Source organism: Poromitra crassiceps (genome assembly GCF_964638095.1).
Source record: "Poromitra crassiceps genome assembly, chromosome: 12".
Taxonomy (NCBI): Eukaryota; Metazoa; Chordata; class Actinopteri; order Beryciformes; family Melamphaidae; genus Poromitra; species Poromitra crassiceps.
In genome coordinates this window covers 36,643,969-36,671,174 of record NC_139632.1, presented here as the reverse complement: position 1 = coordinate 36,671,174, position 27,206 = coordinate 36,643,969, and the positions used below count along the sequence as shown (strand labels likewise).

Below are 27,206 nucleotides of genomic sequence, written 5' to 3'. Positions count from 1 at the left end.
TTGAAAGTGAATTGTGCCGAGTCAGCCCTCCAGCAAAAAAAAAGAAAAGATTAAAACAAAAAGAGACGAGTATAAATTTAATTCCCTTCGGTCTTCCATTCCATCCTGGAAGTTGAGTGCACTGAGTGATCTGAGCTGGATGCAGGCATGGGGTGTTGGGGAGGTGGTAGTTGGGGTGTGTGTGTGTGTGTGTGTGGGGGGGGGGGGGGTGTTGGTTGGGTCGGGGTGTGGGGCTTTTGATTGTGGTGGGGTGTGGGGGGTGGGGAGGTGTTGGTTGGGTCGGGGGTTGGGGAGGTGTTAGTTGGTTGGGGGGGTGTTGGTTGGGTCGGGGGTTTGGGAGGTGTTAGTTGGGGCGTGGAGGTGTTGGTTGGGTCAGGGTTTGGGGAGGTGTTGGTTGGGTCGGGGGTTGGGGAGGTGTTAGTTGGTTGGGGAGGTGTTGGTTGGGTCGGGGGTTTGGGAGGTGTTAGTTGGGGCGTGGAGGTGTTGGTTGGGTTGGGGAGGTGTTGGTTGGGGTGTGGAGGTTGGGGAGGTGTTGGTTGGGTCAGGCTGGTCAGGCGCTGCTCCTCTCCTCTATAGTAAAATACTCCATGGGGCCTTTGCTCAGAGCCTTGATGTCGTTCAGGAGGCTGGTGGGGCTCACGATGTGGGACGAGCCTGGAATCAAAGCAAAAGCAATCGTTCAATCTGCTGCATCATTTCAAACAGCCCTTAAATTAAGCCCCTTTTACATTACCGTTTAGCTCCAGCAGGGGGAGTAAAGCACCAGGCAGGAAAATAGGCAGTGATTTGTTACCAGTTCACTGCGTCGACCTGCCTACTGGTTTCATGTTTGTAACACTGCCTCAAAGCCACTATGAGTCAGGGTTTTTCCTGCTTAGAGGGATTGGCGGCCCCCCAAAGAGGCTTTAGCCTTATAAATTAAAACACCCCACTAAATGGTGAGGGACATTGCTTGATTCTTTGATTTTGGGTTGCAAGAAAATAAATGACTGATGAGTTCAGGAAAACCCTGACTACATAACTCAAAATCTTGGTCTCAAGACCAGTCTTTGATGGTCTCGGTCTCATGTCGGACTCGCCCTCCCTCAGTCTTGGTCTCGACCGGACTCAGGGTTTTATTTCAAGACCAGTCGAGACCACAAGGCCCATTCTGAGCCAGGAAAAACATTGTTTTCTATTCATGTGAAATTAGTTTCTACTGCGGACCACTGTCGGGTGAAAAGAAGTGGCTGGCAACTGCGCATGTGTGGGAGGAAGCATGGTGCTAGTTTACGGTTCTCCCCAGATCGGCAGAGGGGGGAGCAGCAACCGGGGCAGCAGGGGGAAATTGGTCAAATACAATTGGGGGAAAATAAAAATAGATAAAATAATAATAATAATAATACTCTACTAATACCAACCTATGATGACTTCGCAGGACTTGACGGCCTGGGTGACCTGATACGCACAGCGCATCTCAGAGTGGCAGAGCCCGCCGATGATGAAGATGATGAGGCGCGAACCGCTCCGGCGTTCGTCCTGAGAGCTGGCCTTGTGCTTCTGACGTGCACTGTGCAGCAGAAAGGAGAGGAGAGGAGAGGAGAGGAGAGAGGAGAGAGGAGAGGAGAGGAGAGAGGAGGAGAGAGGAGAGGAGAGGAGAGGAGAGAGGAGAGGAGGAGAGAGGAGAGAGGAGAGAGGAGAGGAGAGGAGAGAGGAGAGGAGAGAGGAGAGAGGAGAGGACAGGAGAGGGGAGGAGAGAGGAGAGGAGGAGAGAGGAGAGGAGAGGAGAGAGGAGAGAGGAGAGGACAGGAGAGGAGAGGGGAGAGGGAGGGATTGGCAGAGAGAAGAACGATGAGACGGACAAAATGGAAAGAAAGGAAAAAGCCGTAAGCGTGTCTGAAAAAACTGAATTCATGGAAGGAAACTCCAAAATCACAATCAGAGGCTGTGGGGTAAACACCTGTCCACAGCAACATAGCACCACTTAAAATGTCCTGAATTTGTATTAGCGTATCATATTAGTCATACCAACTTTTGCTGTCTTCACTGGCTATAGCAGTGTGAGGCTTTGTCCACCCAGAAAAAACAACGTTTCTATCATTTTTCCTCCAAGCTTAGTGTGAGAGGACAATATGAAGAAAATGTATCAGACAATGGGGGTGAGATATAGTTTTTGGATGATTCAACTACTAGCCAATATTTAGAGAGCGGGCGTGGGTGGGTGGGTGGGGGCACACCTTTGAGCTCATTTGAAAGGCAGCAGCAGCCAGGATATGACTCATTGTAACTGGATGGTGTTCTGATGTGGGGACACCACAGAAGAACCAGGCAGCCACAGAAGTGACTCATCATCACATGTAATGGATGAAACAAAACTCAGGGTTCTCACACACCTTCTCAAACAGCAATACAGTTGGAAACTTAACAAATTGTTTCTGGACTTTCACATTGGTGACGAACTGAGCGGTCAGCTTGTGTGCCTGACTCAATAAGAGCATATGGGACCGTTACTGTCAGCATACACATGCACAGCACACCGAGTGGTTAGTGGAAGCCAGTGAGAGTGCGGCTGCAAGGCGAACTGTGATGGAGTTTCCGGACCTCAATACCCAGAGTCAATTACACAATTTAAGAGCACAATGTGAGATTTACACAGTTGGAGTACTATTATGTACTTGAAGAGCTATTTTACCTCAGTGTGTAAGCAGTAAACCATGGAAACATACTCAATGACGACATGTCAAATTCATGTTTGGCTGTGACATAATCTGCTTTGTCACAGCCTTTAGGAGGAGGTGGTACATTAGTGGCTCGCAGTTCTGCTGGGGACCACGTGGGGGCCAACTTTTGGACTCATGGTGGTCCCCAGATCTTACGTTCAGAACCACCGGTTTAATTGTAATGTAATATGAATGTAATACTGTGGTATGATATGTGATATGATCTATTTCATGATACTGTCGAGAAGAATGTGCATTTTTCCCCCTTTCTTTCTCCTCTATACTGTATATATATATATACACACATTATATATATATATATATATATATATATATATATATACATACATACATACATACATACATACATACATACATATATATATATATATATACATATATATACATATATATATACATATATATATATATACACACACATATACATATATATATATATACTCTCCTTCATTTTGTTTTGTTTGTCAAATCTGATCATTGCCTAAGTTTGTAATATGTTTAAACACAAAAAAAGTTTTAATCACAAAAAATGGACAGCCTTTGAATCTGAAGCTTAGACAATGAATGCCAGCATGAACACAATGCCGTTAACAATGCCCTGCGTTTTCTTTGTAAGATGAAAAGAGAAGAGAATTAGCCAATAGTTTGAGTGGTTTGAGCCTCGCTACATGTAGGTGCCAGAGTGATGGATGGGGTTTGCCACATGAGACGGCGCAAAGAGCGCCAAGAAAGTTCAGCCAATCACAGGACAGCATGTGAGAGTCAGTACTGGCAATTTACTAACAGTATCACACACGGCCTGACTCTGTAATCAGGGTTCCCGCACATTTCCATGGATACAATTTCAAAACTTTTCCATAACCTTTCAAGGCTCCATCATAGGATTTCCAAGTAATGTGAGGCAGTGACTCTGAATCAATACCAGACATTACTACTACCCTGGAGAAATAGGACATGCGTCTTTATATTGGATTTTACTGCTTTAAAGTCACTGCATCATATTACATGGATGATATTGAAATAAAACACGAATCTTCCATAAAAATATTAATATAAAATACAAGCAGCACTAAAATCAAATATAAGAGGTAATAGAGGTATGTTCTATTTGTCCAGTGTATACTATGCTACTAGCTATGTTACGTCAATAGCTAAAGAAAATAAATGTGTCGTTATGTTACATTATATGTGGGGATATTTGGGGAGCTCAATGCTGCAGACTCAGTATCTGTGGAATCCAAGTACTGTAAAGCTTAGGACATACTCCAGGAAGGCAGCACGAGGCGGAGCTCCGCAAACCGGGAGCGCAGTCCACGCGCGGGCCGAGGTGTTCATACTCAGAGTGCTGCTGTTTACATAGTACAGTGAACGGCCCATGATAAAGTCAATGAAACTCAATTAAAAGTCAATGGAATGCCATTATGTTCAGTAGACTGCGGTTTCACTCTCAAACGATCATATCAGCACATGAATAGAATCGCCAATCTTGTTTTTATTGAATGTAAATAGGCCTAGATCTCTCTCTCAACACAGCACATTACTTGAAATGACTAAAAGCTAACAGTTAGAAATCAAAATTTACCACATGGGTCAAGAAATGTGGTCAAAACATGGCTCAGTGTAGTTACTTCTTCATTTCATGTCTCTTCCTGTCTCTCCCTACAAAGCGGATCTGGTGACACACGCTTACGGCTGCGGTGGCCTCGCCCTCACCGCGATGACGTCATATTGGCCGCACGGCCCTCGCGGTTGGAAGCGCGCATGGAGTATGTCCCGCTCTTAAGTTTCGACTGATACATACATAATGAAACAGACTAAGACTGAGAAATTCACTATGGAGTTGGGTTGAACTGTATTCAACTGCTGTTAAAGGAGAATTACGTTTTTTTACACCACGGTCCTCATTTCCAGCTTAAAATATGATGTTTTCTACCCACAAATACTTTTGGGTTCATTCGGATCCCCACAGAAGATTTGTCGCACCGAGTACACTCCTCAAACACTCAAACAGGCTAGAACGGGAGCCTGCGGGGCATGCTGCACGCGCTCTGTAAATGACACTTTTTCGGTCACATCGCGGTTCATTCTGGTTGTAAATATAATTATTTAGCTAATAGCTAGAAGCTAAGCTAACAACAACAAAAGAGTCGGCTCCGATCTGCCCCGGATGGGGTTACAGTGCTCATCTTCTTCTTCTGTGGTTTCTCTGAAGAAGTGTGGTAAGAAGAGAAACCACAGAAGAAGATGAGCACCGTAACCCCATCGGGGGCAGATCAACGTTTACTGTTGTGTTGGTGTTAGCTTAGCTTCTAGCTATTAGCTAAATAATTATATTTACAACCAGAATGAACCGCGATGTGACCGAAAAAGTGTCATTTACAGAGCGTGTGCAGCATGCCCCGCAGGCTCCCGTTCTAGCCTGTTTGAGTGTTTGAGGAGTGTACTCGGTGCAACAAATCTTCTGTGAAGATCCGAATGAACTCAAAAGTATTTGTGGGTAGAAAACATCATATTTTAAGCTGGAAATGAGGACCGTGGTGTAAAAAAACGAAATTCTCCTTTAACACGCCTACATTACACACAACAAAATGCCATGACTTTTCCTAAACTTTCATGGTTTTTACTAATTCCATGAATTTTCCAGGCCTGGAAAATGAGATTTTGAAACTCCATGACTTTTCCAGGTTTTCCATTTTGACTGTGGGAACCCTGTGTAATCTCTATTTCTGTTAAGGTAATGTGATGTTATATTCTGGTGTGGGGGGTTAAAACCCACCTGACGGCCCCGGAGCCGTTCCAGGCCGCGGCACATTCAGACTGAGTCAGCCAATCCTGCGTGGTCAGCTTGCTCTCCACGGCATCCTGGACGAAAGAAATCACACAGACTGTTTGAATTCATAATTCTCTTGAATTTTCCCGTTTTCCCTAGTGATAAGCTTATTTGACTTTGCCCCAATTCATTGGCTGAAATGTCATCGAGAGAGACTTTCTGGAGCTTCTTCACTGTCAACGGGATTTGAGCCAGACTTTGAGGCATCATCACGTTTCACCTTTTATACCCAAATGAGATGTATTTCGTTGTCACAAACAAATATTTTAAATAAATTTAAGAAAAGGGCAGGGGTGGCCTAAAGATTAGAGAATCGAGCTTGTGACCGGAAGGTCATCGGTTCAATCCCCGTGACCGGCAGGATAAATCTGGGTGCGGAAAGTGAAAAAGCAGCGCTTGCCCCTCCCTCATTACCACCACTGAGGTGCCCTTGAGCAAGGCCCAGTGGAGCTGCTCAGTGGCCAAAAATCTCAAAAACACTTAGGGCAGAAATATTGTGTTCATAAGGCCAATTTCTCACTTGTCAGTAACCAAGGTGACCCAGAAAGTGTTGCTTGATAATGTCTGAGATTTGAGTCTTTGCTCTCTTGTTTTAGGTTTTGCGAAGTAGACTACTTGCACATGTACACAAGTCTAAACGGCAATATATGTGGATTCTGTTGGGAAAGTTCTCATAATGCTCAACTACGGAGAAAGCGGAAGCCGTGATTGGCTGATGTGACAATGTTACAGATACTTTGTGAGCGGGTGTGCCACGTTTGTAGAAAGGTGAGACACGGTGAACTGGAGAGAGTACCTGAACTGAACAGACTAGAATTTAAACTTTCACAGCCAAAGGGCATCTGGGTTACTGCCTCTCTTGGTTCCTAACCGCTTTCTGAGAAGTGGACTCAACAGCAGAGGTTTATTGTAAATAAAACGTCCTATCAGAACTGGTATTCGACGTGTCCTATAAACCTGATTTAGAATAAACAGCCATAAGCGAACCTTGTCAAAAGAAAAGGATGAAAAGGTAGCTCAGACCGCTGTGTGTGTAAGATATCTTGGTTTTGAAAAGGCAGCCCCTGATCTGGTCCCGACATACAAGAGGAGACCTTGTTGAAACACAACTAACTTCCAAAGCCTCCAAACCCGTCGGGGGGGATGATGTTGAAAAAGCCCCAGGGATCAACCCACACAAGGTTAAGCCATGCAGCGTCGCACCTGACAGAAGCTATAACATATCTGGTACGTGTCGTGCACTAGCTATCACATTACCTGAATCTGATAACCTCGCTTTGTGCACGTTGTCAGCCTCATTCAGATTTTTCTTCTCACGGGCGCCATTTGTAAGGAGGTCAGGAAGGCACAGTGACCTAGATCCGGCTATGCATCGAGATTTCAATGAATCCTCGTCTTGGCCGGAACCTCTTTTCTTTCTGTACGCCATTTTATGTCCTAATCTAAACCCACTTCACACTGTCGCGTCCTAGCTGCAGCCAAATCCTTTCATCTGGACCAGAGCCGTGTATATAGAAGAGTCGCGACATCTCCATTCACTCCAATGGACCAGTTTTTTTTACTCTTAAGAGTTCCAGGAAGTAAGGTCCTGGATTAAGCAGCACCGTCGGGTTGCAGCAAAATGGACAGTTTGTGCTGTACTCTGAAAGTTCTTTTTTTTCTTGAATCAAATTGTAGATGATCAGCTTTATTTTAGCATGCAAAAGTAGCGCAAGACCCATTCCTGGCTGTTCATTGGCTAATAATGAGTCTCATTTGGGTCCTCCGCTGACGCCACTCTCTCTCTAGAGGACACTCATCTGGACACATCGCACTGACCCATCCAGGCATCCGTAGATCCCAGAGCCTTTTGTTATGGTACAAAGTCATAACATACAAATCCAGCCACAAACTGTTGACTGATCATCCTTAGCGAAATGTATTTCCAGGAAGTAAGCATTTGATCAGTGGGGACTGAAAATCGTCAATGTTTATTTTTATGCTAGTCCATACCAGGGATGTGTTTTTTCTGCAACTCTGTGCAGAATTGCAGAAAAAAAGCTAATAAACAGCGTGAATTTGGGAAATGGAAAAATCGGCTTTGTCAGTCCCTGCCTATATGCCAATGCCCTGCAGACAGACAGACTTTTCCTCATTTTATTCATATAAAAGAAAAGGTCAATCCGTGTCAATCTGTATTTTTCATCCATATCATTATTATTATTATCATCATCATCATCCTCTTTCAATTTTAGTCACTGCAGTTTTTGGTGGCGACCACATGAACTCAACAATCCTGTTCCACGCCCAAGTAATGTCATTCTCCAGCTGATCCTTAGAGTGTTGTGGGTATTGTGCGATGTAATGGCGGACTATACAACGACTCCTAACACAAAATAGCCCCCAAAGTACCATGTGGTAAAGCTGTGGCCGGCTGACTGACAGTTTCATCTTTCTGTGACCTAAACATGTGAATGATAGGCACTTGGGGCGATAAAGACTTCTGAACAAGGCTTTCTCTGCAGGTGTTAGCCTACATAAGACAGGATAATGGATGGGTAGCCTCCACCCACTGACCTGCATGACATCTTTGATGACAGGAGTCCACCTGGAGAGGTTGTAGGTCTCCTCCTGGGAGCGATCCCGTCTGCTTGGCTTACGGGAGAACAAACTGATCTAGGAACAGAAGAAAGCGGTCACCAAGATCAAAGCCGTGCCTATAGCTGCAATGACAGCTCACTGACTACAAACACAAACACTATAAATATCAAAACAATCATGTGTCCCGTCCCCGTCACCCCCCCAATACCGTGGATATGATGGGGACCCCCAGCTCTTTCCAGTTCAGGATAAACTCCCGCTCGTCCTCGATCTTTGCATGCTGGATGAGTTTGCTTAGGTTCTCCTCTGTGGTTCCTATTCACAACACATGCACACACCCAAACACAAACAATCCAACAATAAGGTCAACATTTGTTGTTTGTTGTTAAAAAAATATAATAATCTTTGAACAGTTTAAATCCTATGCAATGGTTGGTCAAATCTATCTCGGGGGCTTGAGAAGAGGATCTTTGTCGCTACCATAGAGACCATATTGCTCTATGGGTGCGAGACATGGACCATCTCCCAAGGCCACATCAAAATCTATCGATGGATGCTACACGCGGATGCTGCGAATGCCATGGCATTCAACATCTGCTGGACGCAGCACGTCTCGAACAAGCATCTCTATGGTGACCTACCACCTCTCGATTAATCCAATCGATTGTTAAGAATTTGACTGATAAAACATATTAATCCACTATGTGCCATTTTTTCATTTTTACCACCACAAGGGCGCAATTTAATTTATACCACTTATATGGGGGGGGGGAGCTAAGCAGGCAGGCAAAACGTCCAGAGTAGGAAAATCACACCCAAAAAAAACAACCGTATTCAATTGTAAACACTGTAATACAATGTTGAAATACAGCACCAGTTTGCTTGGTTGATTAACTTATTAAAGGAAGGTGTAAAAATCGGCATTTTGCTATGATGATTAATTGATCAGTCGATAAGGAAATTGATTAAAATTTGCATCCCTAAATTCCAATATTGGCTGTTCTCTTTGATAGGCTGTACGGTCAGAGCAGAGGAGAGGCCTACCGTTGAGGCTGAGTATGTAGAGCAGCACGGCTCTGATCTTGTCTGTGGTGCTGTAGGCGAGGGCAGTGCCTTGCTGCAGCAGCACGGGCAGTAGCGTCCTCATGGGGTCCTTCACCCTCGCCCCCTCCACGTCCAAGCCCACGGCCAGGTCCTGCATGGCAGCACACGTCACAGGCTGAAAACCTTTGCAGTTACTTCCAACAGAGCCAGTTTGGACGATGCCTTATTCTTCTCAAACGTTTTTGGCTTCAGTACCCCCTTTCCCTGATTTCTGAATCCAAGTACCCCCTTTACCTGAGAGACTAGACTAGAACAACCCGACTACAACAATTTGTTGAGAATATCATATCTATAGCGATATGATGCAATGAATGATAACCCACCTTTTGAAGGATATAACATTACAAAATAATAAATGGAGTACATCCTGAGCAGATTTATTTTAATGCTTCATTTATTTTCATGATTCATTCTTACATCTTTCATTTTGCCCTTTCTCTCAAGTACCCCTAGGAGTACACGTACTCCTGTTTGGGAACCATTGCCTTATAGATATGCAACAACAGCATTCCCACTCTTTTCTAGATAGATAATTTTCCAGTACATTTTCAGTGATGATCTAGCTGGCCAACCTGAGCCTTCAGAAAGAAACACACCACTACAGCCTCCCTGCTGCCCAGTGACTTGCTGGCGCAGGGCTAAGTGCTACATGGCTTTGGCACCACTGTAGATCATAGAGATGGAGATAATAGATCATAGAGTGGAGATATAGACAGACCTGTTCGGCTTTGCAGAGCTTCTCCACATTCTTCTGGAAAAGCTCCATGCAGTCCTCAGCCAAGTGCAGATGAACTGTTTTCTGGGGTCCAGACAGAGGGACAGAGAAGATGTTTAGTGACATCAAACCTTGACAGAAGAGGGCGATTAGCTCAACAAAAGCACGGTAAGCCCAAAGACATGGATTCCAGTCCAGAGACGCAGATAAGGACTTTGGCCATGAGCCCGGTGGGATCATTTAGCTGCCACCTCTCCACACCACCACCTCCATCACCGTCGGTCACATTCTGGCCGGGGAAGTCAAAGTCAATCAGGCGGAGAAGTAGGGCTGCGCAATTAGTGTGCAAGTGCAAAATCCAAATGGCAGTAGCCTAGCCTGGTAAACCAGCCCAGAACTCACATTGTGGACCCCAGGAAGAGTAGATGTTACCTCGGTAACAACTATTGGGGATTCAAATAAATAAACTAAACTAAACATTTAATTTCGTTCTACCAATGAAATGTGAGTTCACGTGACCGGCTGGTTTACCAGGCTAGGTAAACTGTGTCACACCATTGTGGCGCTACAGAGACGCCCCGGCCTACAAATAATGCTCTCCAGATGTAACTAAGGGAACATGCTTGTTTGGTACAGACCCCAGTAAAAATCTCATCACATTCATTTATTTTCAGTGAAAATGAAATACAAAAACCATTCCCACTAAAATCATAATAGCATATCACCATATCTGTCAGTGTAATAGTCTTCCTATATTGTTTTTGTCTTCTACTATTGATGTGACCGCTCCGCTGCATACTTGCTTTTACTTACAGTTAAATTCCTTGTATGTAATCTGATTACTTACTGTGGAGATTAAAGTGAATCTGAAGAATGACTCAGTTGTAATAAGAGGCCCAGAGATGGTGTTTTTCCATTGTGTCTTGGTGCCATAGAGATGATGTACGTCCAACTGATACTAGGCCTTGGAGGCAACAATCACCATGATGATCATGTTCACCGTTATTACCTCCACCACCGAGGAGGTGATGTTTTCACTGCCGTTTGTCTGTCTGTTACGGAAAAAACTACTGGGCCGCTTTTCATGAAACTGTGTGGAAGGGTGTAGCACGGGCCAAGGGAGAAGCCATTCCACTTTGGAGCGGATCCAAATAGGACTCATGGAATTTCCATATTATAGCCGACTGGACTATTAATAATTAGCCTTAGCGTAGGTCTGCACTCTCCGGGTGCCATTCCAGTTATTATAGCATTAAGTAATATTAGTGTTATATTAGTCCTTAAACCAAGAGCACATTTGATCCTGTGTTATTACAAGGCCTCTGAGAAACCACACTCATGATTTGAATGATCACCTGCGTACCTGGGTCACCTGTTTACGGACTGAGGGCATCTTCTTCATCAGTTGTGATAAACCGCTGATGGAGATCTGGCAAAAATGAAATGATCGTCAATCATTCAAATAGTGTAGGAATGCAATCAAGAGTTGACTGAAGCACCTAGGGGCTTTGTTTTCTCATTCACAAAGGTGAAATATTCACCTTCTGTAGAAGAGACAGTCTGGCTTGAGAGACTAACAGGAAGTGGAAAACACAATCGGAAGCGATTGTGTTGACACTTCCTGTGGCAGAGCTTTTCCCCGCAGCCTGCTTCCAGTGAGTCACTAGCTTTGACCAGAGAGACGATCTCTGGTTTGATCAGGTAAAACAGCCAGCGTTTTGAACAGGAAGTCATAACACAAACGGTTCAAGTGGGCGGCAAAATTTCTTATACTTCCTCAAAATGTTGGTTCTATAGAGCAATGAGTGATGAAATTCAAGCTCAAGAGGTCAGGGAACTGAGGGAAGTATACAAGAAAAAAGCTTTCTACTGTACCTTTCCATCTGGATGTTTCTTGTTAGCAGCTATTTCCTTCACCAGCTTGGGGATTTGTCTATTGTGAAAGAAAGAAAGAACAAAAAGGCGGGGGTTAGGGTGAGAATGAGGAAGACAATTCAGAAAAATCATGAAAAGTCACATCTTTGACATGATACTATAGTCGTAGTAGGACATTTTATTGATGTTTTACTTCATAGCGTAGCGACTAAACTGTAAAAGTAGAAAGGATTTGGTGCAAATGCTAATATTTGCTGAACGGTATATAAGCTTTCTGCTCTGATGCATCAAACAATTCTCAGAAACTTCTCAACCTTAAGGCGCTGACAGGGTTCTGCGCAGCCTCGACTTGGAGCCTTGCCGCCGACTAGCGGCGACAGTGAGACTGTACATACTCGAACGTAACTTGGCGTCTTGGCTGCAGTACACCTCCGAAACACCAGGTGGCTTGTGGTGCACTCATGTCCATTACATAATGACGCCATCGTGTTGTTTACCGAGAACTTGCAATCATGTCGGTGGGGGGAGATTTTATTATCCCTCCATTTCAAAACTCATTCCGGTGAGCCTGCAGAAGGCTTTGCTAGATGAAGATGGCGGACAAGCACTGTTAAATGAGGAAATGCATCCTCATTCCTCACAACAAGTACATCAGCGGATACGTGCGCGGCCCAAGGCAACGGCCAATCACAGCTCTTGTGCTGGTCACGTCACGTCGACACCGCATTGTCACATTTTCTAGGAGCCGCACGCCCCCTCCACTGAGCTGCGCCGATAGGACGGCGAGCTGCGGCGACCCCTCGTCGCAGTCGGTGCTGGCGATTCCGCATAAGCATAAAACCAGTTTTAATGTACAACAGAGGTAGAACTAAAAAAATTACCCCCCTGTGAGACTTACTCTGAGACCTCTGCGATGTGCATGTGCCTGAGTTTAACCCAGAGCATGTCATCCTCGTTCAGCAAGGCCTCCTTCTCCGAGCCGTCTTTAGCCTTGTACCTGACCGCAACAGGAAACAGGAAGTGCTTTCAGCTGGAACGCCGTTGTCTGAATTTCAATCAATAACAGCTCGTCTGGCGTAACGAGCAAATGGAGAAACAGCGAGAGATGCAGCCCAGACAGCTTGTATTACATGTAGGTGTCGTCCTGGATATTAATGAGGTCGTAGGCCATGGCCTGGTAGGTCAGCTCATGCAGGATGGGACTGACGGGGTCGAAGCCTCTCTCCAGTATCAGGAGCTGCGCCTGAGTCTTTCCCTGGTGCGTGTGTGTGTGTGTGTGAGAGAGAGGGAGAGGGAGAGGGAGAGAGAGGTGGGGGTATAAAATATAAAGATGAGAGAAGGGAAAATACAAACATAAGAAAGTAAATATGACATCAGCATACAGTGACACTGGCAGAATTTAAGACGTTGGCTGTGGTAGGTCAATGGATAATGTTTCTAAGGACTTCAAGCGCTGCCACCTTGTTAGTTGCATTAACTATCTTTGAGAGACAGGCGCCTCACCTTTTTCTTGCCACTGTCATCTAGCTCGTAGTGTCTGGTCAGCTTCTTGTCCACCATCTCTGCCAGGCACTTGGCATTCTCCATGTTGCTCTCCCTAATAATGACACAGGGTAAAGCCTAAAGTTAGCACAGGGTAAAGGTCATTCAGAGTAGGGATGCACTGATACAAATAATGGTACAGGATGTTAGGTAGATGCTCGACAGAAATAAGGCTATTTACGATTAGAACATGTAACATGTAAATCAAAGTGACTTTCATGGTGTTTTGCAACACTCATGGCGGGGACACACCAGCAGCATCTACGTCGCGGAAGTGTCGCGGAGGCAGTTCCTTTTCAGCGTTCTTGTTGACAGTTGAGACCGTTCACACCGGCCGCGGCGCGTCGTGTCCATCTCGCGTCCTGCAGCAAGTGTTTCCACGTCTGGTCTATTTTTGATGCAAGCCGCGAGCGGCATGAAGTCAGTACAAGTTGTGACCGGCGCAGAGCCATCGTGGAGCAAAACAGAGCGCTTCTGGTGTGAATGGCCAGGCTCCTGCTTCCATGACGCGCTGCGACGGAGACGCTTCTGGTGTGTCCCAGGCATCAAATGGAGATAAATGGCTTACATCTTTTGTACAATATACCCAGTCTAGTGTATTTGGCTAAAGTAACAGATCAATATTTGGCATTGATCAATGTTTCAAGTTTAGTATTATGAAAAATGGTATTATAACCTCCTAAGCCACATGCCAGTTATTTTGTTTCACTTGGGAGGCAATTCATTTTCAATGTTTGGAACTTGGATGCATGAAAAAACTCATTCAGGCCTACTAAAGGGGTATCCACACATCCAAAAACTAATGTGCAGGTGCATCAAAAAATGTAAATAAACAAGTAAACTATAAAACTATCTAAAAACGCTCTAACAATTTCCAAGGGCAGAGTAAGATTATTCTGATACGAAACTATACTCGTCAGCCGTGAGAATTGAAGACACGATTGAGGCGCCATTTTCCATCACAGTTGTTCGATAATGATTATGGTGTCTCACTCGGTCTTGCTCGGGGGCAAAGGAGTGACATAAGCCGACACAGATCCTCTCAGTCTCCATCTTACTTCTTGTATCTGACCCCGGGGTACTCGTCCAGCGTGGCGCAGAGCGTGACAATCTGGTCTGCCAGAGTCTCCAGTGTCTTCTTTTTGTCCTGGCTGTGTGGACTGTAGACGCTCCGGAAAGCCCCTGGATTATCACATGTGAACACCTGAAAAGGAGCGCATTCAAGCCACCGGCGTTAAAGAACCATCTGGACTCAACCACATCATCTACATTTGAACATAAGGGATTGAGCTGATATTCTTCTCCAGCAAACTGAATAAATCAGCATTTATGAAGCACTGTGATTACATGTACAGTATGTAGCCAAATAATAAAATGGGAATGGAAAAAACAATACAGTAGCCAGAAAGAAAGGGACAATGGAATAGTGCTTCATTGTGAAGTGGCATGTGAATGTCAAGACAATATACCACAGACAAGTGTAGGAGGAAAGTAGACGGGGGCAAGGGCAAAAATGCCCCAAGAAATCTCAGAACGCCGCTAAAAAACTGTGATCGAGGGGCAAAAAATGCCCGCAAGATTTGGATAAATGTATTATTTATTAATTTAATTTCCATTTACATCTCTAGCACACACTCGGCAGCTGCACGCTGTTTGCCAGAAGATGATGATGATGAGCAAGACACACACAAACAGTGCTGATGTTCACACTACACTTTAGCGACTTCAGGGTTGCCACTGTTCTGTCATGATGATACATTTCGATCAGATTTTAAGCAATAAAGCCGGGGGGCAAAAATGTATCCAGCACAGGTTAGGTTACCAAGGTGACCAGCCTGAGCTAAGAACGCCTATGAGAGAGAGCACAACAGCCAATGACAGCTCTGCGATCAGCAAATGGCTGTATACCTGTAGCCTACGCGGAGAGTGATACTGTAGATAGGAAGAAAGTGTATCAAACTTGGCCAAGCACTACTGATGACATAATTATGTTTTTATCATAGGTGAATTTTGAGATGACACGAGTGCACAAGGCACAGATTAAGAGATTATGGTATAAATCCAAACACTTTCAAGTCCTTGATTATCTTTTCTTAAATCCAATGAACTTTATGCACTAATTTAAAAAAGAAATTTAAGTGCCCCCGAATTTTGTAAATGCCCCAATTTTTTTTAGACAATGGGGCAAAAGCTGCCCACAAAATATTTTGTTTTATTTCCTACACTGACCACAGAAGTCAAGATGTTAAAATAACAAGATGAGCATAGTCACAATGTAAACAACTTATTCTTCTAATATGATCATTTCTATTCTCTTTACCGCCACCCACCCCCCGCTTGTGTCATTGTCTACTGAAATCCTAGCTCATTACCTAGCTATATATTATTTAATCCCTCATACATGCTTTTCCTCTCTTGAATTCAATCGATCAAAACATCAGTTTCATTTGAGTGTTATAAAACCTCAAAATAGAGGGAATCCTCAGGCCCTTTTTCTTTTTCAAAACACTGAGTATCCAGTGTTAGCCTAGGTTATCCAGAATTTCAGTTAGAAAGTCACATGATGTGCCTTGCAGCACTATTACATCATAGTTTAGAGCAGCCGACACCCATCAGAGCGGAACACTGCAGACCTGTCTACACTGCTTCACTGTTAAACAGATGACCTTCTACGGGGGCATCCGGGTAGTGTAGCGGTATATTCCCTGCCTACCAACACGAGGGTCGCAGGTTCGCGCCCACGTGTGACCTCCGGCTTGGTCAGGTGTCCATACAGGCACGATTGGCTGTGTCTGCAGGTGGGAAGCTGGATTGAGGGTGTGTCCTGGTCGCTGCACCAGCGCCTCGTCTGGCCGGTCGGGGGTCCTGTTCGGAGCGGAAGGGAACTGGTGGGAATAGCGTGATCCTCCCACGTTTTACGTCCTGCCGGTGAAGCTCTCCGCTGTCAGGTGAAAAGAAGCGGCTGGCAGCTGCGCATGTGTCGGAGGAAGCATGGTGCTAGTCGATGGCTCTCCCCAGATCGGCAGAGGGTGGAGCAGTGACCGGGGCAGCAGGGGGAAAATGGCCAAGTACAATTGGGGAGAAAATGGGGGGAATCCGGAAAAAATAAGCATTACCTTGGCAGATACACCTAAATAATATTTATTAATATTTAATGTTTTTCTAATGAAACTGTTTGGCTAAACAATACCGATGGCCTGTCAGTCCATTTGGTAAAAGTTAATAATTCCTCACTTGGCAAGTAACAATGTTACACACACACAGTAACCGCAGTCTGTAAAAACGGGGAAATTGATAATGCCTACAGAACAAACTTACTTGTGCTTCTTGTGGCAAAAAGGACAAGTTTATTTCCTTACAGACACGTATGTGCTTGCCGCAGAACGACTTCATCTTGTTGAACAGCTCATCAGAGCAGTCTGTGGGAACAAAGAGGTCTCAGTTCACATATAAGCTGTCAAACAAACAAAAATCATCACAATAAATCTGTCATGCCATTTAGTAGCTCTGTCTATTTATCTATGCTAGCTCCCCCAGACCAGATTCAAATTTACTTTCTAGAGACCATCCTTGCTGAATTAATAAGTTATTGTGTTATCTTAGTACGGTAAATTCAAATGGCGATTTAGAATTGACTTACAGTCGGTGAAATAAACATATGCTCCTTTATACTTGGGTTTCAGCTTGAAGTCCTCAATGAAGGCATCCACGCACTATAACAAAATGTAAGATATCAAAGCGTTGTTTGACAAAATCACTTTTGAATTCACAGACAATTGAAAAATCTGATGTAATATGGTCCTTAACGAGTGATAAAATCAAACATTTGCAGTAGGTGACATGATTATGATAATATGGTATGGTCCTTACAGAGTGATCAAATCAAACCTTTGCAGTAGGTGATATGAAGTAGACGGCCTTCATTTCTGGAACGGGCTCTCTGCTTTTGAACAGGTCCTCTACAACTGAGAGAAAACATAATTTCAACTGCTATATAGTACATATACTGCTATATAGTACATATAGTACATAGACTGCTATATACAGTAGTACATAGATTGCTATATAGTACATAGACTTATATATAGTACATAGACTGCTTTATAGTACATAGATTGCTATATAGTACATAGCCTGCTATATAGTACATAGACATAGCCATATAGACCACCACACCATGCTATGCTATTATCAGTAATATGCATGTACAAACACCGTTTTCAAAATATGTAATCTGAGAGGGTTACTCATACCACTCTATTTCATCAAAACCAACATGTCTGCAATCCTCTTGTATATTGTCACCAACAATAGTAGTGAACAGTATACTCTTGAACGCTGATGCTTACTTGTTATTCCCTCTGACATCAGGTCGGACATTTTGCAGCATGACGTCAGGAGCTTGGTGGTGAACGGGTCCAGAATCAAGATCTGTGAAGAAGACAAGTGCATAGTGGTCACTTGATATATCACGCAGATGTCTTTCACTTCATAGGTTGCAGGTCTACTTCTGGGGGACGTGACAGGTGTAGGGCTCATCACTTTAGGTCCCGGGGTGAGAAATTACACTTCTAACCTGGGTCACAGAGCACAAGTAGAAATCAGAGAAGGAGACGTGAAGGAGGGGGATGGCCATATTTTCAATAGCAATCTCATGAGTTAGTATTGAGACTTAGTTTGAGGGCAATCTCATGAGTTAGTATTGAGACTTAGTTTGAAGGCAGTGTCGTGAGTTAGTATTGAGACTTAGTTTGAAGGGAGTCCTACCTTCCATATATTAGATGTTCTGCAATCAGCAATGATTGTTTCTTTTAGTTCTATGAGAGAGAGAAAATGAACAACATTAATCAATATTACATTAATGTGAGAAAAGAACGGCACTCACATGTCTTTTTAACCATAGATCACTGTCACACTGCACTAGGTAAATGGTAAAAATGGTAAATGGCCTGCATTTATATAGCGCTTTTATCCAAAGCGCTTTACAGTCAGTAGTTACATTCACCCATTCACACACCGATGGCGGCAGGCTACCACGCAGGGTGCTGGCACACCAACGGGAGCAATTTGGGGTTCAGTATCTTGCCCAAGGACACTTCGACACGCAGACTGGAGGAGGCGGGAATCGAACCACCGACCTCTTTTATCCAAAGCGATTAGTGGACGACCCGCTCTACCTCCTGAGCTACAGCCACACACTAGGTCCCAAGACTATTTGGTTCTTGAAAATCATCACATTGGTACTGAGATTAATTTGGGAAAGTGGCTTTTAAATACTATGCTACACAGTACACAAAAGCTTTTAAATACTATGCTACACAGTACACAAAAGCTTTTAAATACTATGCTACACAGTACACACAAGTGGAACAATCTGCAACATTAGCCAAGCTAATCACTTTGAATCTCTTCTCACTGACAGAGCAGCCTGCATGTTTTCTTTCAATTGATGTTGTTCCATGTGGATGTCTTTGTGGTGTTTGTTGTATAATGTGTCGTACTTCTGTGTGCTTTTATGTGTGATTTCATTGTATTTATATACTTATTGTTTTGATTGTTCTCTATGATTTTGTTGATATACTGTTTGTAACTTGTGTATGCTTTTATTGATTTTATATGTAAGGTTACTGTAATGAGGGTTCTTTATAAAAGAGAGCTTGCTCTCAATGGCCCTCCCTGTTTAAAGGTTATATTCAAACCAGAGAGAAATCATTCCATTACAGATGACATCTGGCAGCTTGGTTCACAACAGTGTGCAGAATGAAGGACTTGTTGCATGATGGTATAGACATGAACATCTGAGCCATGTCCATCGGTGTAGCTCTGCGCTGCTGTGTGTGTGTGTGTGTGTGTGTGTGTGTGTGTGTGTGTGTGTGTGTGTGTGTGTGTGTGTGTGTGTGTGTGTCACTGGCATATACAGTCATACAATGGTGTGTAGTAGCAGCAGCTCAGTGGTTGAAGAAACTTATTTTTCACACTCTGGCTAAACTTTTCTGCTTCACTATGAACTCCAATAGAAGCGTATATAGACCGGGACAGGTGTCTTGTGGTTCCCCCCATATCCAGACCAGTAGTAACGTTGTGCTAGCTAGCAGCACCAGCAGAGCAGAGAATGTGAGGTGGGGCTTCAGGCGATGGAAAGTTTAGTGACTTCACTCCAGCTGCTCCTCCCAAAAAGTAGCAGGTTGTGCTGCTGTCAGAATAACGTTAGCTGCTAGCTAGCTGCTAGCTCAAGTGTCTGCTTCCTCTCTGGCGAGTGAGGAAAGTTAGCATTTCCCCAGACTGGGTCAATGAAGTTTTAGCTTAGGTTGCAAACAAACTTCCGCGACAGAAAACAGTGGAGGTAAACTTCTAAGGTTAGCTCTGTAGCTGTTAGCTGTCATCCCGTGGTGGAGTCACAGCACACACAGCAGGGAAACAGGTGTCAAAACACCACGAAGAGCTGCAAGACGCCCTGCCGCACGCTGCTGCAGACGGGAACACATTACTCCACCAGCACAACTTACTTTGCCAAACGAGCCGCTTCAGCCCGTGATCCAAACCGGCCATCTTGCTTCTTTTTCCTCTGCGCCTCTTCCTGCCCCATCACGTGTCCTCTGCCTTCTACGTCATCAGTGTGCGACGGAGCGCCACTGTAGTTTTTTAATACCAGATGTACTCATCTGACATACCTTTGTTTATTTGTTGATTTAGCTAACCAGATACAGCTTCACGTTAGCTACGGTGAGTCTCATAGTTCCCAGTAAATGACAGGGATAACCTTTCAGGCACCGATAGTGATTTTCATTATTCATGTATGAGGAACATTTCTTGCATAATCTCACACATGCCATGGCAATGCTGGAATAGATGGGGCAAGGGACAGACAGACAGTCTGAGGTGGGCAGCTGTGGAGAGGTGTCAGGAAGTCTGTCCTACTAGTTTCATCAACATATTTTTATGCGCATTTTGAAGTATCACATTAGAAAAGGTTGATGGAAATGGCAAAATTCTGAAAAGAAAAAAAAACTAAATTTAATTTCACAAAAAAGTTTTGTTTGCTCACTTGAGTTTTTTTTTGTCCTTTTCGAAAAACAGTTACAGTAGGCTAATGCAAAAAAAAAAGTGAGATGGAAACACATTCTCAGAATAAGTGATGAGCTGGACACTGTGCTGTGAGCCTGTGCACAGCTGGCAGCTTGTCAGGGGTCTGCTGCCATGTGTTCTACTGGAGGAACAGGCACAGAACCGGCCCAACAAAACCACCCATGTGAAAACAAAACCACCCATCTGGCAGTGTCACGTTATGATAATCCTGCAGCAGATCAAATGTTGTTCTGGATCCTATCCTAAAGTGTTGCACCCAGTAGAGCTATTATAGGACTTGATGACTTGTTTCAATCCCTGTGGTAATTTGGCATTCTTGATGTTGGCAGTAGGGTTGGACTGGTGAAAGGGAGAGTTGGATCGGGGTCATCAGGTGGGCACCCTCCTTCTTCATTGATAGGCCCACGATGTCTCCAGACAGAGGGCTCAGCGGTGATACCATGGCGTCCCAGGTACACCCCCCTTAGTTCCACACCCTCCTCCTCTGTTAATCTTGCAGCCTAGTTCTTGTCTTTTCTTTTAATACAAAGCCAATTGCTGCTTTTTTGCTGCATTTGACAAGGACTTGATTGCTTGTTGTACAGGCATAGCCTGTGACGTCACGTTGAAGGCTGGGTTTACCCAGGCTACAAAAAACCCTTGTTGACATTGAAAACTACGCAATATCTAAGAAAACAAACAGCGTGGGCAACAAGCATGGCTTTAAGGCAAGTATGCCTACTGCTTTTTTGTGTGTAATTGCTACAAGTATGAAAAAGTAGGGTTGATTTTATAAAAAAAATTGTATTCCACTTTTTCTTAAAAAAAAATATGTGCAATTTATCTAAAACAAAATCCTATTCACCTGTAGGCACCTCAGGGCACTGACACCCTTGTTACTTTTATTCACGGGGCTGATACGTTACACTGTATTTTGGCATCCTAATTAAATCATCAAGTATCTTTGCAATATGGGAACAATGTAGCCCATTAATCATCTCAAATGCACTGTGACATATTAATAATGTAGCCTAATTTGATGGGAGTTTTCTTGGACATGTTTATGTTTATGTTTATTTGCACATTAAAGGAAAACAGAACAAAATAAAAAATGTTTACAACATTGGAGAAAAAAACATGTGCAGGTGAGATAGAAACCCACTACGGGTTTATATAAAGATCTCACCTCAAGAGAAAAACATAATAATACAAGTTACTCAATTAACATTGAACAAACATTAAATGCAATGATAATTCAGATTAGTGAAATAAAAAAAATAAAAAAATAAAAAAAATAGGAATAAAAAGAGAAATAAAAATGAGAATGTGGTTTAGACCTCTCTCAGAAATGCCATAGCTCACTCAGTGCCAAATTTACCAGACATTAGAAAACCTTTTAGTTTCTTTTTGTACACAGACAGGGATAGAGAAACAGTCAATAAATGTAAGTTTGAATTCCATATTTTGGCTCCATGATATTTTAACGAAAATTGACCTCTGGATGTACGATACAATGGTATATTAAGGTTATTGCTTTGTCTAGTAGGATAAGAATGAATTTGTGAATTACAGATGAAAAATGATTTACAATTTTCTGGTAAGTCAGTACTCATATACTTCAATTTGAAAATGAAAATGCAGGTTTGAAAAATGTTGATATCAAAAATTGACATCACACCACATTTACAAAAGAGCGCGGCAGTTTCAGCATACGGCTTTGAAAATGTTGCTAGTCTAACAAAACGTTTTTGTAGCAATAAAAGTTTATGCAAATGAGTGGGGAAGGTACTAGCCCAAACAATATTACAGTATGAAAGGTATGGGAATATTAGACTGTAATATAAAGTTAGAAGACAAGAGAAATTAAGAAGTCCACAAATCCTTCTAATAATTCCAAGGGATTTTGTGATCTTCTTACAGACCTGGCTGATATGGTCTTTCCAGGTGAGTTTCTCATCGATCAGGACTCCTAGAAACCTGGTGGATGAGACTTTACTAATTTCAACACCATCAATAGATATTTTAAATAATTCCGAATTATAATTCATTTTACCAGCAAATATCATAAAATTTGATTTTTTTACATTTAAAGCCAATTTATTCGATTGAAACCATTTGGAATACCTGAGAAGACCAATGTTTACCTCATTCATAAGGACAGTTACATTTTTATTGGACATCAATAAGTTTGTGTCGTCTGCGAATAATATTGGAAACATAGTATCCGATACTGCTGCAAGATCGTTTATGAATATAAGAAAAAGTAAAGGCCCCAAGATTGAGCCTTGAGGCACCCCACACTGAATTTTAGCCTTGTTCGACTCTATACCATTAAAAGTAACATATTGTTCTCTATTATAAATATAATGCATGCATTACTTTTAGATAAGGTTTCTCATCTCATCTCATTACCATCTTCCAGACTTCGGGGAAATCGACATGGGTGATGGGTCCCCTGAGTGCGCCCTTGCCTGGTCACACAACACCCCATTTGCATGCAATGCAATACAAGTATGTTGGTCCTTAATCAGACCTGTTGCATCCTGCCTCGTCCTCGTCCTCGTCCATCAAAACATCATTGAAACCTCCTTACACCAATCCGGTCTCATCCTTACACACACAGTAACTTTCCCCTCATACCGCAGCCTCCGAAGCTAAATCATCCTGCTTGTTAACATGGCATATGGCATATGCATAGCAGTGTATGTTTCTGGTTACGGTAATTAGCCGTACTTATATTCCATAGGCGTCACAAACGTCTCATGGTAACCCCCCCCCAGTCAGCCATGGGAGACCTGGGAAAAACTCGGTGGGGAAACCTTCGCACTATAGGGGTGAAAGGGGATTGAAATTCTTGCCGGTACTACTATCCCAGCCTTCATCGGATCATTGTTCTTGTCCAGCCCCAGCTTCATGTGTCTCTGAACACACGCATATTTTTCTTAACCCCTGTATGGTGTAGAAATTAGAAACATGTGACATCATGTAGTCTATAGCAAATTATGTAGCCTATGGTGCAAGTTGCTACTGTGCAAAGGACAAATAATATGAAAATGAATAAGCAAGTATATGAAAATCGGTTAAAAAAGGCACATTGGGTTTTGCAAATCATCAGCATTAATTCATCTTTCGTCTTTCATTTGTCAATTTAATTAACAGTTGTATTATTAAATGGCTCATTTATAAGCATTTTTATTGATAGGTTTATAAATAGTTTGATCAAATGGCTCATTTAAAAGCATTCTTTCGCCCCTGGAACCTGTCTGGCAGGTGAATATGTAGCCTACAGTAACCTAAGTAAATGACTGAGAATTACTGCTTGGATAAAGCCTTTTGTACAGTACATAATGCAGGAGACAGAAAAAAACGCACAGTAGATTGTGCACAGAAGAAATCCATGCAGTCAGCAGAGAAACCCTCCAAGGCAAAAGATTCCCAGAAGGAATCAAAGAACTGAAATATAGACACCGAATTGGGCAGACAATCAAATGCCACCTTGAAAACATTCCTGGATGAACGATGAACCAAGACTTTTGCGCGTCGGAGGTGCCATGAAACCACGCGTAAAAGCACCCCCCCTCTCCCTTTCCCTATCCCCTCCTCTCTCTCTCTCTCTCTCTCTCTCTCTCTCTATCTAGCTCTCTCTCTCCCTGTCCCCCCTCTCTCTCTCATGTCGTCGGTCTATGCATGTAAAAGCAACTGCCAATTAACCAATAATTAAGCCGATGCGGCTTTGCCCAACAGAAGCCTCCGTTAAAATGTTGAAATCTGAAGTGTCAGTATCTCCATAATTACAAAGATAATGAACATTGCTGAAAACTATGACCATTAAAACACATATGAAACGACTTCCATGGTTTCATGAAGGCACTCAAATGGTAAGTCCACTTTAGGTTTCTCACTGCATGCACACTGCACTGTCAATTGACAACATGTGCTCCCAATGTGCTGGCGCTGTGCATGCAATGTCCATGGATCTGACATCATGCTGGGAACGGGACAGGCTTTTGTAGAATTTAGAAGCAAGTTATAAGAAAACCAAGTGTTGTTTATGTTGACATAACATCAGCAGATGTGTTTCCTTCTTGGAAATGCGATTGTGACGGCTCCTGTGGGTTTTGATTGACAGGCAGCTGCTGTGTCACTCTGTCTCTCCCCCTTTTCCCGCTGCGACGTTCAGGCACGGAATCTTTTACCGGACCGGTCCTTTTACCACTACAGCTGTTGAAGCCTGCCAGAGACCACCGAGCACCTCCATTCTCCCCAGGCACTGCACATCCCGGGCCTGGAGAACATGGGAGGCGACCGCGTCCTCATGTCGTGTCCCCCTGGAGGATCAATGGGGATTACATCACAATATGGTGGACCAGATTTGTTCCCGCTTTGGGAGGGCGGAAGTTGACTTGTTCGCCAGCCGGCAGAACACTGTGTCCCCTGTTGTTCTCTCTGACCCTAACCCTGTCCCCTGCTGTTCTCTCTGTTCTCTCTGACGCTCCCCCGTTGGGGTGGGTGCGTTCGTACACGCTACATGGCCAGCAAAGCTTATTTATGCTTTTCCTCCGCTCTGGCTCATTCCAGCCCTGCTGCTGAGAGTGAGAGTGGAGAGGCTGTCACTCGTCGCCCCCAGACTGCGCGACGGCACCGTGGTATGCGGAGATAGATGAGATAGCTCCTGCTCCTGCTGGCTCCGATCCGGAGGGCTCCTCAGTTTTTGGGGGCATTGTCTCAGGACGTGAATGGAGCGATAGGCAGGATGCTCCACCTGGGGCAGCCGCTCAGGGGTTGGTTCCTGAGAGGGTCAGGCTGATGTGCACTGGTGGTCCGGCTGCAGATATCGTGCAGACCATTCAGGGCACGAGGGCTCAATCCACCATTGCCAATGACAGGGTGAACTGAAGCACTGATTTCCTTCAGTGCCTGCTGGAGCACTCTGTTAAAGTGCATTTACTTCATATAAACCACTTAGACATGAACTCTGGATTATCTCAGGGTAGCTTCCCCTGACCATTACCTTCATATAAACCCCTTAGACATGAACTCTGGATTATCTCAGGGTAGCTTCCCCTGACCATTACCTTCATATAAACCCCTTAGACATGAACTCTGGATTATCTCATGGTAGCTTCCCCTGACCATTACCTTCATATAAACCCCTTAGACATGAACTCTGGATTATCTCATGGTAGCTTCCCCTGACCATTACCTTCATATAAACCCCTTACACATGAACTCTGGATTATCTCATGGTAGCTTCCCCTGACCACTACCTTCATATAAACCCCTTAGACATGAACTCTGGATTATCTCATGGTAGCTTCCCCTGACCATTACCTTCATATAAACCCCTTAGACATGAACTCTGGATTATCTCATGGTAGCTTCCCCTGACCATTACCCGGGCGTTACCTGAAGTGTAGTCTCTCCCAAATCGCTGCGCTCCGCATCCTACATAAATTAGTCTGTGCCACTTCACAGCCACTTCGGGGGTTTGAGGGCGGGTCTGGGGGGGGGGGGTTGAAATTGAATGAGACAGGTCGTAGCACCAATGAGAGAGCGGTTCGAAAAATGGGTTGGACCTCCATGTCGTCTGATCACAAAGTCGTTACTGATTGGTGAAGAATGAATGCATCACTGGCCAATCACTGGCCAAGTGAACGGTTCGCTTATGTTCGAAATAACACTGTCGGGAATCTACATAATAAAGTTGAAGTTGTCTGTGTGTCTGTCTGTCTGTGTGTATGTCTGTCTTCTCTACACACCCACACCGCAGGTCGGATTGGGCTGAAACTTTGCATGGCAGGTGGTTATGATCTGGGGAAGGTCATGGGCACGTCATGAACTCCCGGAACCACCTGGAAAGTCCTGGAAAACACGTCATGCCCACACCCCAGGTCAGTTTGGGCTTAAATTCTGCATGGCTGGGGGTTATATTCTGGGGAAGGTCATGGGCACGCCATCAAATCCTGGAACCACCTGGAAAGTCCTTGAAAATCCTGGGAACCACCTGGAAAACACCTCACGCCCACACCCCAGGCCAGATTTGGCTGAAATTTCGCATGGCAGGGGGCTATGTTCTGGGGAAAGTCTTGGGCATGCTATCAAGTCCTGGAACCACCTGGAAAGTCATGGGAAATCCTGGAAAACACCTCATGCACACACCCCAGCTCGGATTGGGCTGAAATTTTGCATGGCGCAGGGTTATGACCCGGGGACGGCCAAGCAAAAGACACATTTGTATTGCTTTGCGCCTATTTAACCCGGGCAAGGCCGGGTACTTTGCTAGTGACAGATACAATTTGACACTATGTCTTGTCTAACAGCAACACAACATTTTCTAAATTAAACTTTTCTAGTCACTAATTACTTTCATTATGCAGTAATTTGTCAAGTAATTAAATTACTTTTTGAGAGATGTAACTAGTATCTGTAACTAATTGCAAATGTTCAGTAACTTGCCAAACACTGGAAATGAAACAGTAAATGTTGGGAAGTTACATTCTAAATCCCCAATTGTTACTCCCTTGTTCTCATTGTTGTCTGATTTTCTTCTGCTGTACATTTAAGCACCAGAACCGGCAAGTATTTGATTGATTCGTACGAGGAAGTTCTGGAAGTTTTGGGAAATGAAATGCAAATGACGGGCTGTGTTATAGTGTCACCAAATATCTTAGCCTATAGCTACAAAGCTATTATTCACTTCTCCTGTTACTGTGCACATGCATCAAGGTGCATCTCTCTGCCTGGCTATGATTGGACATTTGCCACCAGTGGGTGG

At 43.9% G+C, this 27,206-nt stretch overlaps 1 protein-coding gene across 1 annotated transcript; it reads right to left on the bottom strand.

Annotated features, from left to right (window-relative positions):
• Window positions 1-305: 305 nt before the first annotated feature.
• On the bottom strand, window positions 306-19,925 carry stxbp3 (syntaxin binding protein 3). The gene is made up of 19 exons (XM_083647724.1): window positions 19,873-19,925; window positions 18,134-18,183; window positions 17,716-17,797; window positions 17,255-17,331; window positions 17,007-17,079; window positions 16,685-16,785; window positions 14,425-14,570; window positions 13,328-13,421; window positions 12,955-13,079; window positions 12,723-12,821; window positions 11,825-11,882; window positions 11,313-11,378; window positions 9,953-10,033; window positions 9,175-9,325; window positions 8,339-8,445; window positions 8,107-8,205; window positions 5,497-5,582; window positions 1,401-1,549; window positions 306-654 (listed from the first exon to the last, which is right to left on the bottom strand). Exons 1-19 carry the CDS (start codon window positions 19,913-19,915, stop codon window positions 551-553), a joined length of 1,791 nt encoding a protein of 596 aa, XP_083503850.1. The 5' UTR covers window positions 19,916-19,925; the 3' UTR covers window positions 306-550.
• Between the last annotated feature and the right edge of the window lie 7,281 nt (window positions 19,926-27,206).